The sequence below is a fragment of the Haemaphysalis longicornis genome, unplaced genomic scaffold (genome assembly GCF_048455015.1).
Source record: "Haemaphysalis longicornis isolate Haplotype H1 unplaced genomic scaffold, Haemaphysalis longicornis Haplotype H1 scaffold_4, whole genome shotgun sequence".
Classification (NCBI taxonomy): domain Eukaryota; kingdom Metazoa; phylum Arthropoda; class Arachnida; order Ixodida; family Ixodidae; genus Haemaphysalis; species Haemaphysalis longicornis.
In genome coordinates this window covers 35,484,992-35,499,666 of record NW_027526361.1, presented here as the reverse complement: position 1 = coordinate 35,499,666, position 14,675 = coordinate 35,484,992, and the positions used below count along the sequence as shown (strand labels likewise).

Genomic DNA, 14,675 nt, shown 5'->3' with positions numbered 1-14,675 from the left:
TTACAAGACCATTTCAACCTTCGCCATGGTTTCGTGCAGTTTCTTTCGCTTGGAATCGTAGAACGTTAAAGCACAGAGAATGTTGTTGTGAATGGTGTACTAATATGCGCCGTGGTAAATGAAACAAAAAAAAGCCAATAGAACGAACTTAAATCAAATTCAACTCGATATAGTTACTAATTTGATCTTTCAGTGTTTTTATACCGAGCACATCGCAGACAAGTAGAGGCAGATGGGCACAGACAAGAAAGGAGCTGACTAACGACGACATTTGTTTGAAAAAGCTGTAAGTATATAAATTGTATGCACTTCTCATGCGAAATAACTATAAGATCGCAACAATAAGACGTAGGCCACTTGTTTAGGCGTTCTTCTAATGGCATACGCACGCTTGTACGAATAATATGTAGAGTGGCGTCGCAATGCAGGTAGTACGGCTTTTGCCAACCTCTTTCTTCTGTGTCTTCTCTTTTGCGTTTTTGAAGAATGATGTCTTCAATTTCAATCTTATCCGAGATGTTAGGTTTCTGGATTCGTTATGCCTTCCACGTGTTTTCATTTCCACCTGCCCACATCCGGGCCTTGATTATTTTGTTATACATCGATGTCACCACTGTTCATCCAGGTCAAGGATAAAGCTATGTCGCTGACTCTGTCCCTCTCCCGCGAAACGAACAAGTTTTTTTGCTTTCTTTAACCGCCTACTGAACCACTTTTAAAAATAAAGGAAGGGCACAGCCCTACGCTCTCGCTACAAGCGTATTTCCTGTACATCTGCGTCCCGCATCCCTATTTTACGGCTTCTTTCGTCAGTCATTTGTGCTAATCTTCTTGTAACCTCTCTTCATTTGAACCGAATGCACAGGTCGTAACAGTACCACTTAAAAACAGGCAAACAGAATAATATCAGTAAATGCCGACGCTGCTGTTTTTTTTTTTTACTTTTAGTGCGACCTCACGAGAGCCTGAATCGATCTTCATTAACAATCAGTGGGCTTTGTTAAACGACTCCCTCTCGCCCTTTCGCCCTTCTGTGATCTCCACTCATCTTTTCAGTCAGCCTTTGTCGGCCTGAGAGCGGTGACATCTGTGTGCGGTGAGTTCAGCCTTCAGCTCGTCGCTTTTTGCTGTGGTGATGGTTAGGTAACGAGGGGGCACGAAATGTGTTGAATAATGGAGGTATTCATTACAGATAGCTAGAGCGCGAACAGAAATAAGGACACAGGACGACAGGACGAGCGCCCGTCGTCCTTCTGTGTCCTCGCTTCTGTTCGCGCAGTAGGTTTTTTTAAAAAAGAGCTATTAACTCGTCCAACAGTACACCTTGTTAAGCTGTATTTATTACGGAGAGGCAACAAGCCGCGATTTGAAAAGGCATATTCGCGGGTCCTCTCGCAGCGGTAAGCTGGAAGTGAAATTTTTTGTGTGCATTGAATGATTACAGGTTGCCTAAATGGATATTAGAACCTGTTTCCAAGGCATGCCTCATGAAGTACTCGTAAACTCAGGGCGTAAAGCGACAACTCAGGCGATATAAGCCGACTGAATCAGCATTTCTCGCTCAATTTATGTTTGTGTGTACGAAAGTACGAATCACCCTTCTGATCTCGTTAAAATGTAGGATTGAAACAACTTGCTTCATTGGTTATCGACAGCCTCTACTGGACATTCATAATTAATCAATATCGCTCACTAACTGATACAAATGGAAGATAGTTAGGTTTTTCTGGGTATTCCAAACTTGTTATTTTGACACCCTTGCATGGTATGGTAGCCCGCATCGATCAGCGCCACTTTCAGAATTCCGGACGGCGTGTAAGCATAAGCTTAACGGCAGGAGCTTCCACCGAATATTATTATCCGGTGCTTTCAAATGCAATTCTGTCCTCTTTGTTTAATTTTGTTTTCAATAAAGGCCGAGTTAGCTCGAGGTGCCTCCTGATCGTCGAATTATGCCACCTAGTTTTCATTCTTTCATCATCATGTCCACGCGGAAGTAATTAAGCGGATTCTTCACCCTCCAATTCCGCCGCTATAGGGCCTGACATAGTTCCAAGCTTCCAGACTACTATTACGTATTCACAATCAATAAAGACTGGATATGAGAAAGAGGTACTTTGATCGTACTTGTTTACAAACACCATTTGCGAATTCAAAAGTGCTTATGAATGGCGCGCTGGTCGGCAAATATCGGCATCATTTTTCCGCGCTATCCAGGAAGCTTTCGATAGGTGCTTCGGGGATGCATAGAGAAAATATAATCGCCCACAACCGTTCCGTAATGCTCCGTGGGCGCCGCAACAGGGGTTTCAATACACGATGGAGTGCGCAAACTCTCATTGTTTGGCAATGAGGTGGTCGGCACACACACTTCTCGCTTCTCCCCCGGGGAAAAACACACCGCGCAAGCGGCAGGGCCAGGTTTCTCCGCGTTTTCAACGTTTGCACGCACGAGCGTAGCCGGAGGGGGAGGGTGCATGGGTTATGCATTTCGCGAGCCTGTTCCCCCCGGTCTGTGTGGGCCGAAAGCCCGGGCATTGCGAACGGCCCGGGATGCGCTCCGTGGGGGGATTCTGCATAATGACTTACACTTTCGGCGCAAGGCTCGCGGACTTAAATGAGCCCGAGGCCGCTCCAGGCTGCGTGGGACGGCTCTCTTTCGTTTACTGCGCTCATTAATTTAATTGCTTTCCCCTAATGAACGGCCCTGTGCCTTCTTTGGAGGCGCAGGTTGCCAAATTCGGGCAGAACATGTCGGCGCATGCGGGCTGGGTCGTACCTTGCCTCACTATTTGGAGAAACGTGCTAATTCGGACCAGCGCTGCGAGAGGTTGGGAAACTGGAGACGAAACATTTCTCTACGGCGCTCACTAGTCACGACCGAGTATGTTCTTGTGTTCTGTATTGCACCTAAAATTCGTGCGGACAGAGAGCGATACCTCTGCAGATTTTGCTGGAGCTTGGGGTGCGGCAGAAGCCTTTCATGTGAAGGTGAAACTTGTTTTAAGGAAATTACAGTGAGCGAGGTTTCTGGTTTGTTATAGTCACGATTTTACACGCGAAGCACACCCTGGTGAATACCGCCAGGTTCCTTGGCATGGGCTTATGGGCGTCTTTTTAACGTCGCTGTTCTGAACAAGGTTTCACGTTACGGAGACCGTATTATCACAAAAAATATACCTTTTTTCCATGGCAGTGTCAAGAATCAAGATATGCCAGCAACTTTACAAAATACTCGCGCTGATGGCACAATTTCTACAGGTGAATTGAGTCGTGTCAAATACAAATGGGAGCTTTGGAAAAGATAAGGCAAGACATAATGGTTATTAGTGCTTTTTAGTAATGGACATTAAACCTTTTTTACTGAAACAGTTTAAAATCACCGCATCTAAGTTATGACAATGTGTCAAAAAACAAGTAAAATAGCCTCACAAAGGAACGGGGGGAGCAGAGAGAGAGAGAGTTAGCAAAGGAGAGAGAGAGAGAATAAAAACTTCATTGTTTAAACAGCCCTGGTCCGGGCCGTCGTCGTACCGCGAAGTGTTCATGTTTTTCCCCGTATCTTCTTAACTGTTTTTTGTCGGTTCAATATTGCCCCCGGATGGTGCGAAACCGGCAGTACTTAGCTGACCATCCGAAAAAAGCCCCTGCCGCCGGGTTGGTGGCCGAAGCTCTGTGTGTGCGGGGGCTTTCGCTTCACAATAAAATGCGGTGGTGTACTTCTGCGGAAGGCCTGTTCATAATTATTTTCGCTAGCAAGGACTCAACACCGCACGAGGTATGTACAGTGCACGAGGCTAAAAGCCTTCTCAGATAGCACTAGAATGAAGTGACTTGATCCACCCCGCAAGTCAGATTGATTGAGCACCGTATTTACGGCATGCAGGAGGCATCTAATCTGTTTAATATTCAATCTTAATAGAGATTAAATCTATAGTCACCGGTAATCGAATCTAATCTATTCGCATCTGCTCTCACAGCTTGCGCCCCGATCTCGCAGCGTAAGCTGTGAGGCTGTTTTTTTTCGCAAGGCCTCTCTGCATAGTTCGAGGTTGAATAAAATGTATACGGCGTATTCAGCTAACCAGATAGTTATCTTGATAACGCTGGTTGCTTTCAACTCTGCAAAACAAATGGCAAGGGGCTTTGATGCCTTCTTCAAGAAGCATACTTCGGTGAGAGGATTTTTGTAAGGTATTCTTGCACATTTTGCATCCATTGGTAATGCGCTGACATTTTTTTGCACTGATTTAAAAAATTGTTAAAAATTCCACCCACTTGTCTCGAGATATAGCAAGTAGGTTCGCATTCGATTCATCAGGTGACACACAAAGCACGATTTGTTGGTTCATATTCGGTTTTGCGGCACATAACTGACGAAGCGTTTCTCTACACTAATCACGGGGCTACGTCGCGGGACGTATCAATTTTAAGTTGCGCACGAGAAGAGGTAGCAAATGCAATTCTTAAACCCCTCTATACTATACGTAAATTTCGTGAACGGAAGAATTACGTCCCGGTTTCTGTGACCAGCTTCGATATGCATGGATTTAGTATCTGTATCTGCGCGACCGAGTCGCTCACTGAGGCCGCTTGTTTGGGGATGTAAGGAAGACACCATAATGTGGATGGCATTTGAAGTATGTTGCATGACTTTATTACTATTCGAGAAAAATGTTTTACCCCATCACTTATTCGAACACGTGGTGCCTGATGGTGGAGGATCACATTCTGCAGAGAGAATTCCGCGACTTCGTCTCATTAAGAACGAACCGCGACAGTCTCTTCATATCGTGCCAGCTCCTCTACAGCGGTCATGATCAAACAGTAGCCAACGAAAATGCGAGAGCAAGCGACCGTATAACACAATGTCCATCTCACCAAAGGAGCCGCCAGACAAAGTACCGGTTGTTGAATCCAGCAGGTGGAGTTGATGGCTTCCGATATTTTCCCGATCGCTTCCGAGCGACGCACTTCAAGAGACCTGGTGAATAGAACGGAATTCTGGTGCGATTTAATTTTTAGGAAACTGGGGTGGCCAGCAGCTCCGTCATTAGAAAATAGTTCAAAATCCTTGGCTGCAATGCACAACGTGCAACGAGCGAGTAAGTTCGCAGAATGGAGGAGTCGGATGTTCTTGTCATTTCCCGTAAACACTGGCTCGAGTGTTTACACGAGAATCAACACAAACATCCTCAAGGACAACGAGTAAAATGTTTGACGGCTGCTGAGAAGAAATTCTAGACTTTCTATGAAAGTCCGTTGTTCCTCCAATAACTGCAGTGATTAGTTTTCCGGACGGCATTCAGAAGCACGAGACAAAAGGTAAAGCAGGGACAACGTGAGGTTGATATAATGAAATGATGACGTCACGAGTCCCCGCGGGACGCAGTAGGCCAGGAAAGTGGTTTCTGGAAATTTAACGGTATTTCTAGGCGGAAGTCTCATGACCGCGTGCATTGCGAGGTCTCTGAATCCCTTACGCGCCCGCATGTGGCCGCGCCCACTTTAGCATGTGTTCCAGCGGTGAGTGAAAGCACCTCGACCACTGCAATGTTGTTTGGTGTATCGCTCCCATGCTATGTTCGACCTATATATAGTCTGTATGGGCTATCTTTATTGCCCGTACAATAACCGCTGCGCGTGATGTTAACACTCACACGCACACCGCACGCACACGCACGCGCACGCGCACGCACAAACACAGGCACACGCACACGCTCGCGCGCGCACACACGCACATACATGCACGCACACGCTCACGCACGTACAGGCACGCGCATGCACAAGCAGACACACACACACACACACACACACACACACACACACACACACACACACATACACATGTGCGCGCGTGTGTGTGTGTGTGTGCCCGTGCGTGCGTAAGCTCGCCAAGTGTGTAGGGAAACGTAAAATATTCGTGCTATACAGAAAACTCGGGCAGTTCTCATGCGCTTCAGGGGGTGTACTGATAATATAAAAGAATATCAGGAGCGCGACTTTTCGCTCATCAGTTCGTCTCGCTGCGCGTGATCAAAGCGAAGGGGAAAAAACGAGTACGCTGTGCTGGAACATGCCTTGCACTACTATAGACCGACGCGGTGACTTCGCTCTGGTTGAAATCGAGGGAAGGATAACTAAGGAGCGCACCCGACCCTGCGACGGTAAGTCTAGGAAGCGACCCCACGCACGTGCAGCTGTTGCTTCGCTTTACAACGGCGCGTGCACTCTTCAGGTGGAAGAAAGAAAGCTGCCGGAGGGCTTCGCCTTGGCTCAGCTTTTCATCACACACAGCCTGGGACACTACGCGAGGGAACCTAGCGAAAACGCCCTAATGAGACACACGAAGCTCCGTGTATTTGTCAGTTGCAATATCTAGATTTATTTTTGTGTGCCTGGAAAACAACAACGTGTCTGCAACGCTTGAAGTTGGAGGCAAAAAAAAATAATAAGCGAGACGTGAGTGTAGTCCTTCTTTTTGTTTGGGGGGGGGGGGGGAGAGTTTCTGTTAGAGAAGTGGCCTTGTCGTTTTGTTATTTGCCTTAATCGCGATACCAGAGGCACTGCTTGAAGGTTTAAACACATGCAAAAAAGCTTGAAATGTAGAAATAAAGTTCGCAGAAATGAGGAACGTTCAACAAAAAAGGTATATGCAGTGCCTTTTTTTCTCCTACATCTTTTTTTCGTGTGTTGTAATTAGGCTCGCGAAATTTTCTTTGTTTAATAACCTAAATTGGTGTATTCTCGAGTTGGTTCTATTTCACAAAAATCGGCGAAGTATGGCGGGTGTTATTGGTGCAAAGCAAAGCCAAACTAGCGCCTGGCTTAAAACGCAGTGATTTGTTTTATTGCGAGCTTGTGCCCACACCTTCTGCCGAAGTTATGGGTATGAGAACGATGGCCTAACTCAAGCAAGAAAATTTCTTTTTACCATCAACTCGTACAGTTCTTTTAGCGGCGATTTCTCAGTGGTAACAAGTTTATTACAACTCGTCCTTAGTGGTAAACGTACAAGTTTCGCTATGCCAGTGAGTTCGCATAGATTTAGGCAAGCTCATATGACACATTAAAGAAAGTCAATTTATGATTAAACAATTGTCTATTTAGGCCGTTCTGCGTATCAATAGCCTTCTGTCTTTAAAGTTTGATCTGGGATATGCTATTATTAGACTGTGCACTGACCACCAGAATACAGACTGTGATCACTCTTTCTTCACAATAACCATAAATTCGTAAAGTAAATACAGTATCGGTTTGTGCGTTCCTCCCTTTCTTAGTTTCCCCAACCAGTACATCTCACCTTCTTGACAAGGTGTTAAGGCTCACGCCCGTGCTGGACAAGCGGAGCCACCGGGCACTGCCGGACACCGCGCTCTCCAGTGTACCTAAATTGTTGATGCCTTGAGATCACGTCCGTTACCTAAGCCATGTTTTCCGACGCGGACTGCTTTGGCACTGACTGTGCGTGCACAGCAAGCAACGGGGCGAGTGTTTTCAGTAGAGCGCCCGGGCAAGCAGGTGAGGCTTCAGACCCTGCAGCCACGAAGTTTTCGACTACTAGTATAATTATGAACGCTTTGTGTTAAACGCGCGTATTCTTTGGTGGCATGTGAGTGAATTTCGCTGCTAAAAAAGGTAAGAAAAATGTTAGGCATTTGTCTCGCATACGGATAACGTACACCTACGTTTTCCGTGGCGGCGTGTGGTTCGACGTTTGAGAAAACAGTGCGCCTCGCTCCTCGGACGATCTTGGCTTTCCCCGGCAAGCCACCTGGCTCCACATCCGCTTCGTAATAAATTATTCAACAAGTGAGTAACTAGGGGTAACTACCTGGTTTCGGCGTCAAAGGACTCTTAAAGTGCTGCATCTTATCTGACCAACAAACAACCATGGGATTCTATGCCAACAACCGCAGTGAGGCATTGGCCAGCGCTTTACAAGCAGCAGTGAATGCTCCTTTCGCACTATATTCCATGGTTGGTACAATCAAACCGTCTGTACGTTTTTTTTTCTGTATAGTTTCCCTTTCGTACACAGGTTATCGTCGGCGTGGTTGCCTTCTACTCGTATTTGACACACCATTGCGCCCCGAGTTTTGAGTTACAAAGCTATAACCACTAATGCTGGCACAGTTTGGCCGGAAACTTGGTTAAACATACACGGATAATGCTGGTAATAACTGTCCAAGGAAACGTATACTACATAATACATATTTTCGCACAAATCATTTTCTCCGACGCCTGGTATCTCTTTTGATCGGAATTCACGCGCATGCGCAGTGATCCCCCTGGACGTGGCCATCCAGCCTCCGCGGCGGCCCCTGTCGTCGGGCCGTCCCGTGGAGCTGGTGTGTTCGTCCAGCGGCTCCCGGCCGGCGGCCATGCTGACGTGGTGGAAGGGGGGCGAGCAGCTGCTATCGGCCAAGGAGCACCAGGGCGGCCACGAGGGCACCAGCTCCAGCGTGCTCCCCTTCACGCCCAGCAGGGAGGACAACGGCGCCGTGCTCTCGTGCCGGGCCGAGAACCAGTTCATCCCGGGCAGCGCCATCGAGGAGGGATGGAAGCTGGACGTGTTCTGTGAGTGCGCCGGGGGACATACGTGCGGCTGATGCACAACCCTTGAATCGTCATGACCTGTAGTTTTGGATTACTGTTATTGTTATTTCACTTATTATAAGACAACATATACAAAACAGCGCTCGTCTGTGCCCTTCTTTCTTAGTCCTCGTTTTTTGCGCTGTTTTGTATGTTCAGAGTGAACCAACTGCCCCACTCGGGACGCTAAATAAGAAAACACGTTATTGGAAGAAAGTAACGCTCGCCACAATATACAATGGAATAAAAAAGAGGCATTGGGAGGAGAGAAATGTTACAAGACGTTGGTCGACACGCACACACATGAATGTGCGTGCGTACGTACGCTCTACCGACTTGGTCTAGTGTTTATGTACACCTGGCTTTTACCCAACAGGCCCGGCTTTCATTTCCTAGTTGAGCGGGTGGGGATCGTTATGCGAATTATTATCCGCATAATCAACCCACCATCTGGTGCGTTTTTCGTTTGGCAAAGTTGGAAGTGAGTGGAGTGACCGATTGGAGGGCTAATTTATGCGTTCGAAGAATTAGTATTTCTTGGCATTACGTGTGAAGCGCGAAAGGTAGACGAAGGGACGGAAAGACATGGCATGGCGCCTTCCCATTTTCAACTACAATTTATTAGGACAACCATGAGTTTATTTAGCGACGTCCGGGTTTATGCACACAGCGCTCAATAAATGGGGGGCAAGGGGCCCAGTAAAACAAAAACAGGAGACAATCGGGGTGCTATGTGAACAGGCTCGAGAAGTAAGGAAAAGTGACATAACGCACTTAAGAGAAAGTTCAGACTCGGGTTGCAAGAGTTCTCGGGTTAACCAGCGGCAAACATCGACGGGGAAGACAGATATTAAACTTCCTCATGCCATAACTCATGGGAGACATGTTTAAGCACGAAACTCTAAGAGGGTGTCATTATGGTGGCCTCAACGATTGCCCGGGGTAATTGATTGTTGCTCGCACTTATAACCAGACGAAACCGGCGCCATGCGCACGCGTCGGCTCAAGAACTAGCGGGCGGAGCCTTTCAGGATGTATGGGTCTGGCCTGTATGAACCGCCGCTGCCCATACTGGAGGTGTTCATCCGCAAACGCCCCGATTCACCCAAGGCCCCCGCTACTGCCGCTTTTTATATTGCAGTGGTTTTAAAACGACCGATTGTTTAAGCACAATGAGGTATGGTCAAAGTATCCTTCCCCACCCTCGACCACTGCATTATCGATACACAAGAGAACGTAATTCCTGCACTTTACCTTGCAGAACATTTCCTCGATTTTGGGGGCAGGATACCCTCATTTTCTCAGTATTTATAGCCTCTTTCTCGCATGCTGAATTGAACTCCCAATTTCCTGCCCTAGATTTCGGTAATCGGCGTGCGAACCGGAGTGCGAAATGCCACTTTTCCCAAACTGTTCTACGAGTGGTACCGTCAGCTATTAGTGCTCCTAACGGGGGTTTTACATTCCCGAACAGCCTATTTGCAGCAGAAAAGCGAGCTTCAGCGGAAACTTTACTTTTCTGAGGTGGTCTGGCCACTGCAACAGCTTTTTACACAGAGGGTTTGTGGGTAACAGCTCGACAATGCCACGTTCCACCAGTTCCGAGACGCCTGAAAAAAGTAGAAAAAGTCAGCATTTTAGCACGGGCTCATATGACCAGTAGACACATAGAGGAAGGGGGGGGGGGGGGATACGCGCATGTTGTTTAAAGTGAAGAGCACTTTAGGGGCTCGCCTTGTCGTCGTAGCTCACTGTAACGCTCGATGTCAAGCGACTGTTGGGATCAGGAGGCGCAGCGAGATAACGGACCCAAGTAGAGCCCGGCGTTCCGTCGTCGGGAGTCGCGCAGAGGCTTCGAAAACCAATTGGTTTATATTGTCATAAGCGTTCAAAACTCGTGAAACGCTGGCGCTTTTCATACATCTCCCCGTTGTTTAGCTAGCGCAAAAAACAAAAAAAAACTGCAAGTACATTTGACGCAAAATTAATGTTTTTAACCGGCAGCCCCCGCGTTCATTTAGTTCGGAACGCTCGTTGGGTTGGTTTTTGCGATAGTAAGCGCAACGCCGGCACGTGCGGGAGGAAAAGCAAGCACAAAGAGAACAGAACTCCCGCTGGTGCTGTTTCAGGCAGCGGGTGCGCGAGCACTGCGAAGGCGGGAAATTTGAATTTCAATGGGTGGTAGCAGTGAGCGAATAACGGCGCTACAGCCCATTATGGCGAATCACTGTTCGACACTTCCGACAGCTTTCACATTAAGTAGAATGGCTTTATTTTTTTTCGGCATCTGCTTCAGTTTCTCTTAAAGCGTCTGTTAAAGCTCAGTTACTTCCCTTTTATTTTCCCCGCTTCGTCGTCCTTTGAAGGAGCCGTTTCACCGCAAGCGATGTCGGGCTGCGGCTTTTGTGCTCACAGGGCTATTTATGCTTTCGCAACAAAAAAAAATTGTTACGTCGCAGCTACCCAGCTACTTTAACTGAACCACGTAATAAACATAATAAGGATGAGCGTACGCGCGGGAGAAAAGGACAAAGCATCTACATGACCTACACCAGTATTCTTCGCTCAATGCACACGTATTCAAAAGAGTGTAACGCAAACGCCAGAAAAGGTGCGCCATAAAAAAATAAGGATCGCAATGTCCTCGCCACCCTTACCTTTCCGGCCTACCACCTTCATGCGTCAATAGACTGAAGCGGAAAAAAAATACAAAGCAAACAGGCACTGCATTTCCTTTCATTCAACTCCGTTGGATTGTCATCATACCAGCTCCTTTTCGTTCGGTGGTTGTTGTCTTTTACATCTTTTTTGTTGAATTTTTGTTGTAGTTTCTTCTCTAACCTTAGCTTTACTCAAGCCGCAAAATTGAGCAGCAAAAGCTGCATTGTATCGTCGTGTCGAGCGCTTCCTGTGAAGAACAATGGTTGGTTTTATCAGCTCGGTGTGCCTGATAATTACCTTTCCCCCTTAACACCTGGGTTATTGTCAAGGGAACGAGAAATATTATCGGAAACTGCCGTATTGTTAGAGTCCCGGCATCAGTCAGGTATGTGTATAGTTTTCATTAGCGCGAATTTTGTTCGGAAACGCCGTGCTTGCATGGTGACTTTATAACATTGAACTAGTCAATTTATACAAGAGGCATCACGTTGTTCCAAAGTCAGAAAATTATAAAGATGCTAGTAAAACACTGTGATTCTCTTTTATAATGCGATAATTGTAAGCTTATTCGGGTTTGTTAAACTTCTCGAACCACTGTACAATTAATGAAAAGAAATCTCAGACACCGCCACTTTTATTACTTTTTAATGCGCAAAAGCAAATAAATCTTGGCTCATGAGTCGCGGAGTAGCGAGGGTACGGAGTAATTTTAAAAATACCGTTGTATTTAACACTCACCAAAATTTGTACACAAGTGTGCTCTTTTAGCGCCTACGTTAGAAACATGACCGTCGAGTTGGGGAATGAGCGTTTCTCAGAAAAGTTGATTGTTGACAGTGTTTTTGACCCCTCACGTGCAGAGTTTATTTGTTCATTAAAACGCCTGTCTTATCGCGTTAAACTCATTGTTAGTGTGCAGGCCCAAGTGCTGCGACGTTGGTTAGAGGAACGATGTCGCTTCTTTCAAATAGGGCCACTAAAACTCTTTTTCCGACGAAAGTGAGACGGGCTTCACGTTCGTAAGCAAGGCGATCGTTCTTCGTTATACCACTACTCCGCGACAATCCCCTTCAAGGCGGAGCCCAGACATTCAGGTGTTTAACCCCACATATGATTAAACCCACTTCAAGAAGGAGGATGCCTTTTATCGGAAAGGAAGATTTAGGCGTGGTTGGAGGGGAAAGTTGAAAAGGGTAGATCGAGATTCGGTGGTGGTTCGAAATGAAGAGAGGTAATTATGAGTGTAACATCAAATTGCACCTGAAGGATTTCGACAAAATAAAATGTAAACACAAAACTATATTGGAGTCCACGTTAGGCCTTACAAGCCTGTGGGGTCCGCATAGTTCGACGTGATTTACGTGTAGCAGCTTCCTTTCATGCACGGAGTTTCGGAACACAAAGTTCCGACTTTACTGAGGTTAGCTACACCCGTAAATTGCTTGTTTTAATAGGGTGCTCACTTGCATACTGCATACTTAATCTCAGCACGAGTCTGTCGTCGTGTGCGTGCCTGTATATAGGCCATGTAAACGCCGCAGTTTGTCCGTCACCAGTAAAACGGCACTTGCGCTGCCGAGAACGCATCTAAAAGACAAAGTTATTTTCGACTCCAGAAATTTTGGGGATTGAAGTGGAGCCCCTTTGAGATGAAGTGGGACTTATATTCGCGCACTATCCTTCGTTCATAACAAGGTATAATAGCCGGTTTAGTGGAAGCTTCACCTCTACCTTTACGAACAATGAAAAGTTACGTTTCAGTTTTTTTTTATGATAGTCTTTCTTAGGCTACTTAAACGCAGAAATATGCATAGCTTTCTTTGTTCGCCGTCCTTTCACCTTTCGGTATATTTTCTTCTCTTCCAGACAAGCCTCGGGCCTCCCTTCGGCTGGGCCAGAACCTCCGCGAAGACGACATCCGCGAGGGGCGCGACGTGTACCTCGAGTGTGAAGTGGACGCCAACCCTCCGGCTGCCGAGGTCACGTGGCTGTTCGAGGGCCGCGAGGTGACCACCAACACTAGCGCCGGCGTCATCGTGAGCAGCCAGTCGCTGGTGCTGCAGAAGGTGCACCGCTTGCGCCGTGGACGCTACACCTGCGTCGCCATGAACCGGGAGGGCCACGGCACCAGCAACGAGTTCGCACTACGCATCAAGTGTGAGTTCCTTCCCCACTGCCGCGCACTCCCAAATGTCAAATTTCAAATTTCATGGGATTATCGCACCTAAGCTAACCCTGAGCGATGAAGCGCCATGCCATGTAGTGAAGGGCTCCGGAGTAACTTAGGCCATCTGGGAATCTTTGACATGCGCCGAAACCTCGACACACGGGCGTTTTCGCTTTTCGCCTTCGTCCGAAAAGCAGCCACCGCGGCCGGGATCGAACCCAAGTCCTTGGGCTGAGCAGAACAAAGCCTTAGCCACTGAGCCGCCACAGCGGGTCTCTCAAAAATCGGCTGGTCATGAAACGCTGAGAGGAACAACCGGGCTGTACAGCTGCGCTTTGGTGTCCCCACGTAGCTATTTTCCAGGGACGGAGTTGTTAGCTTTTAAATTTCGAGGTCGTTTTAAAATGCCTGATTCGAACGAGCCCTGATTGGCTGAGAGCAACTGACAGGCATGTGCGTGACGCAAGACAAGCAAAGTGTGCTGTTGGTTTTTGTGCAGCGGTGCACGCTAAAGGCGTCGCAAGGGCATCTGCGCAAGTGTTGCGAAAAGCCACGAAATGGGCGTTTGTAAAACTGACACGACTCAACATTCCGCCACATCTTACAAATTTGAGTGAATGGTAGGTTGCAGCTACCGTCGTCTAATTGAAGGACCGAATCACATCTGTCTTCAGTGTGTACATGCGCAAGCGCAGTGTGCGTGGTAGATAACGAGCAGAGCTTCCTAAATGTATCTGAGACCGTAGTGCATGCCTCAGTACACATTGATTGATTGATTGATTGATTGATTGATTGATTGATTGATTGATTGATTGATTGATTGATTGATTGATTGATTGATTGATTGATTGATTGATTGATTGATTGATTGATTGATTGATTGATTGATTGATTGATTGATTGATTGATTGATTGATTGATTGATTGATTGATTGATTGATTGATTGATTGATTGATTGATTGATTGATTGATTGATTGATTGATTGATTGATTGATTGATTGATTGATTGATTGATTGATTGATTGATTGATTGATTGATTGATTGATTGATTGATTGATTGATTGATTGATTGATTGATTGATTGATTGATTGATTGATTGATTGATTGATTGATTGATTGATTGATTGATTGATTGATTGATTGATTGATTGATTGATTGATTGATTGATTGATTGATTGATTGATTGATTGATTGATTGATTGATTGATTGATTGATTGATTGATTGATTGATTGATTGATTGAT

The 14,675-nt window shown here is 46.5% G+C and overlaps 1 protein-coding gene across 3 annotated transcripts in view; it reads left to right on the top strand.

Moving 5' to 3' along the window:
• LOC144178499 (protein turtle-like) overlaps positions 1 to 14,675 on the top strand; it is a 193,336-nt gene that overhangs the window by 148,054 nt on the left and 30,607 nt on the right. For all 3 annotated transcript variants that reach the window (XM_077706406.1, XM_077706408.1, XM_077706405.1), the window contains exons 5-6: positions 8,284 to 8,580; positions 13,126 to 13,416. In XM_077706406.1, coding sequence (XP_077562532.1) covers positions 8,284 to 8,580; positions 13,126 to 13,416 — 588 coding nt within the window. The remainder of the gene's footprint in view (positions 1 to 8,283; positions 8,581 to 13,125; positions 13,417 to 14,675) is intronic.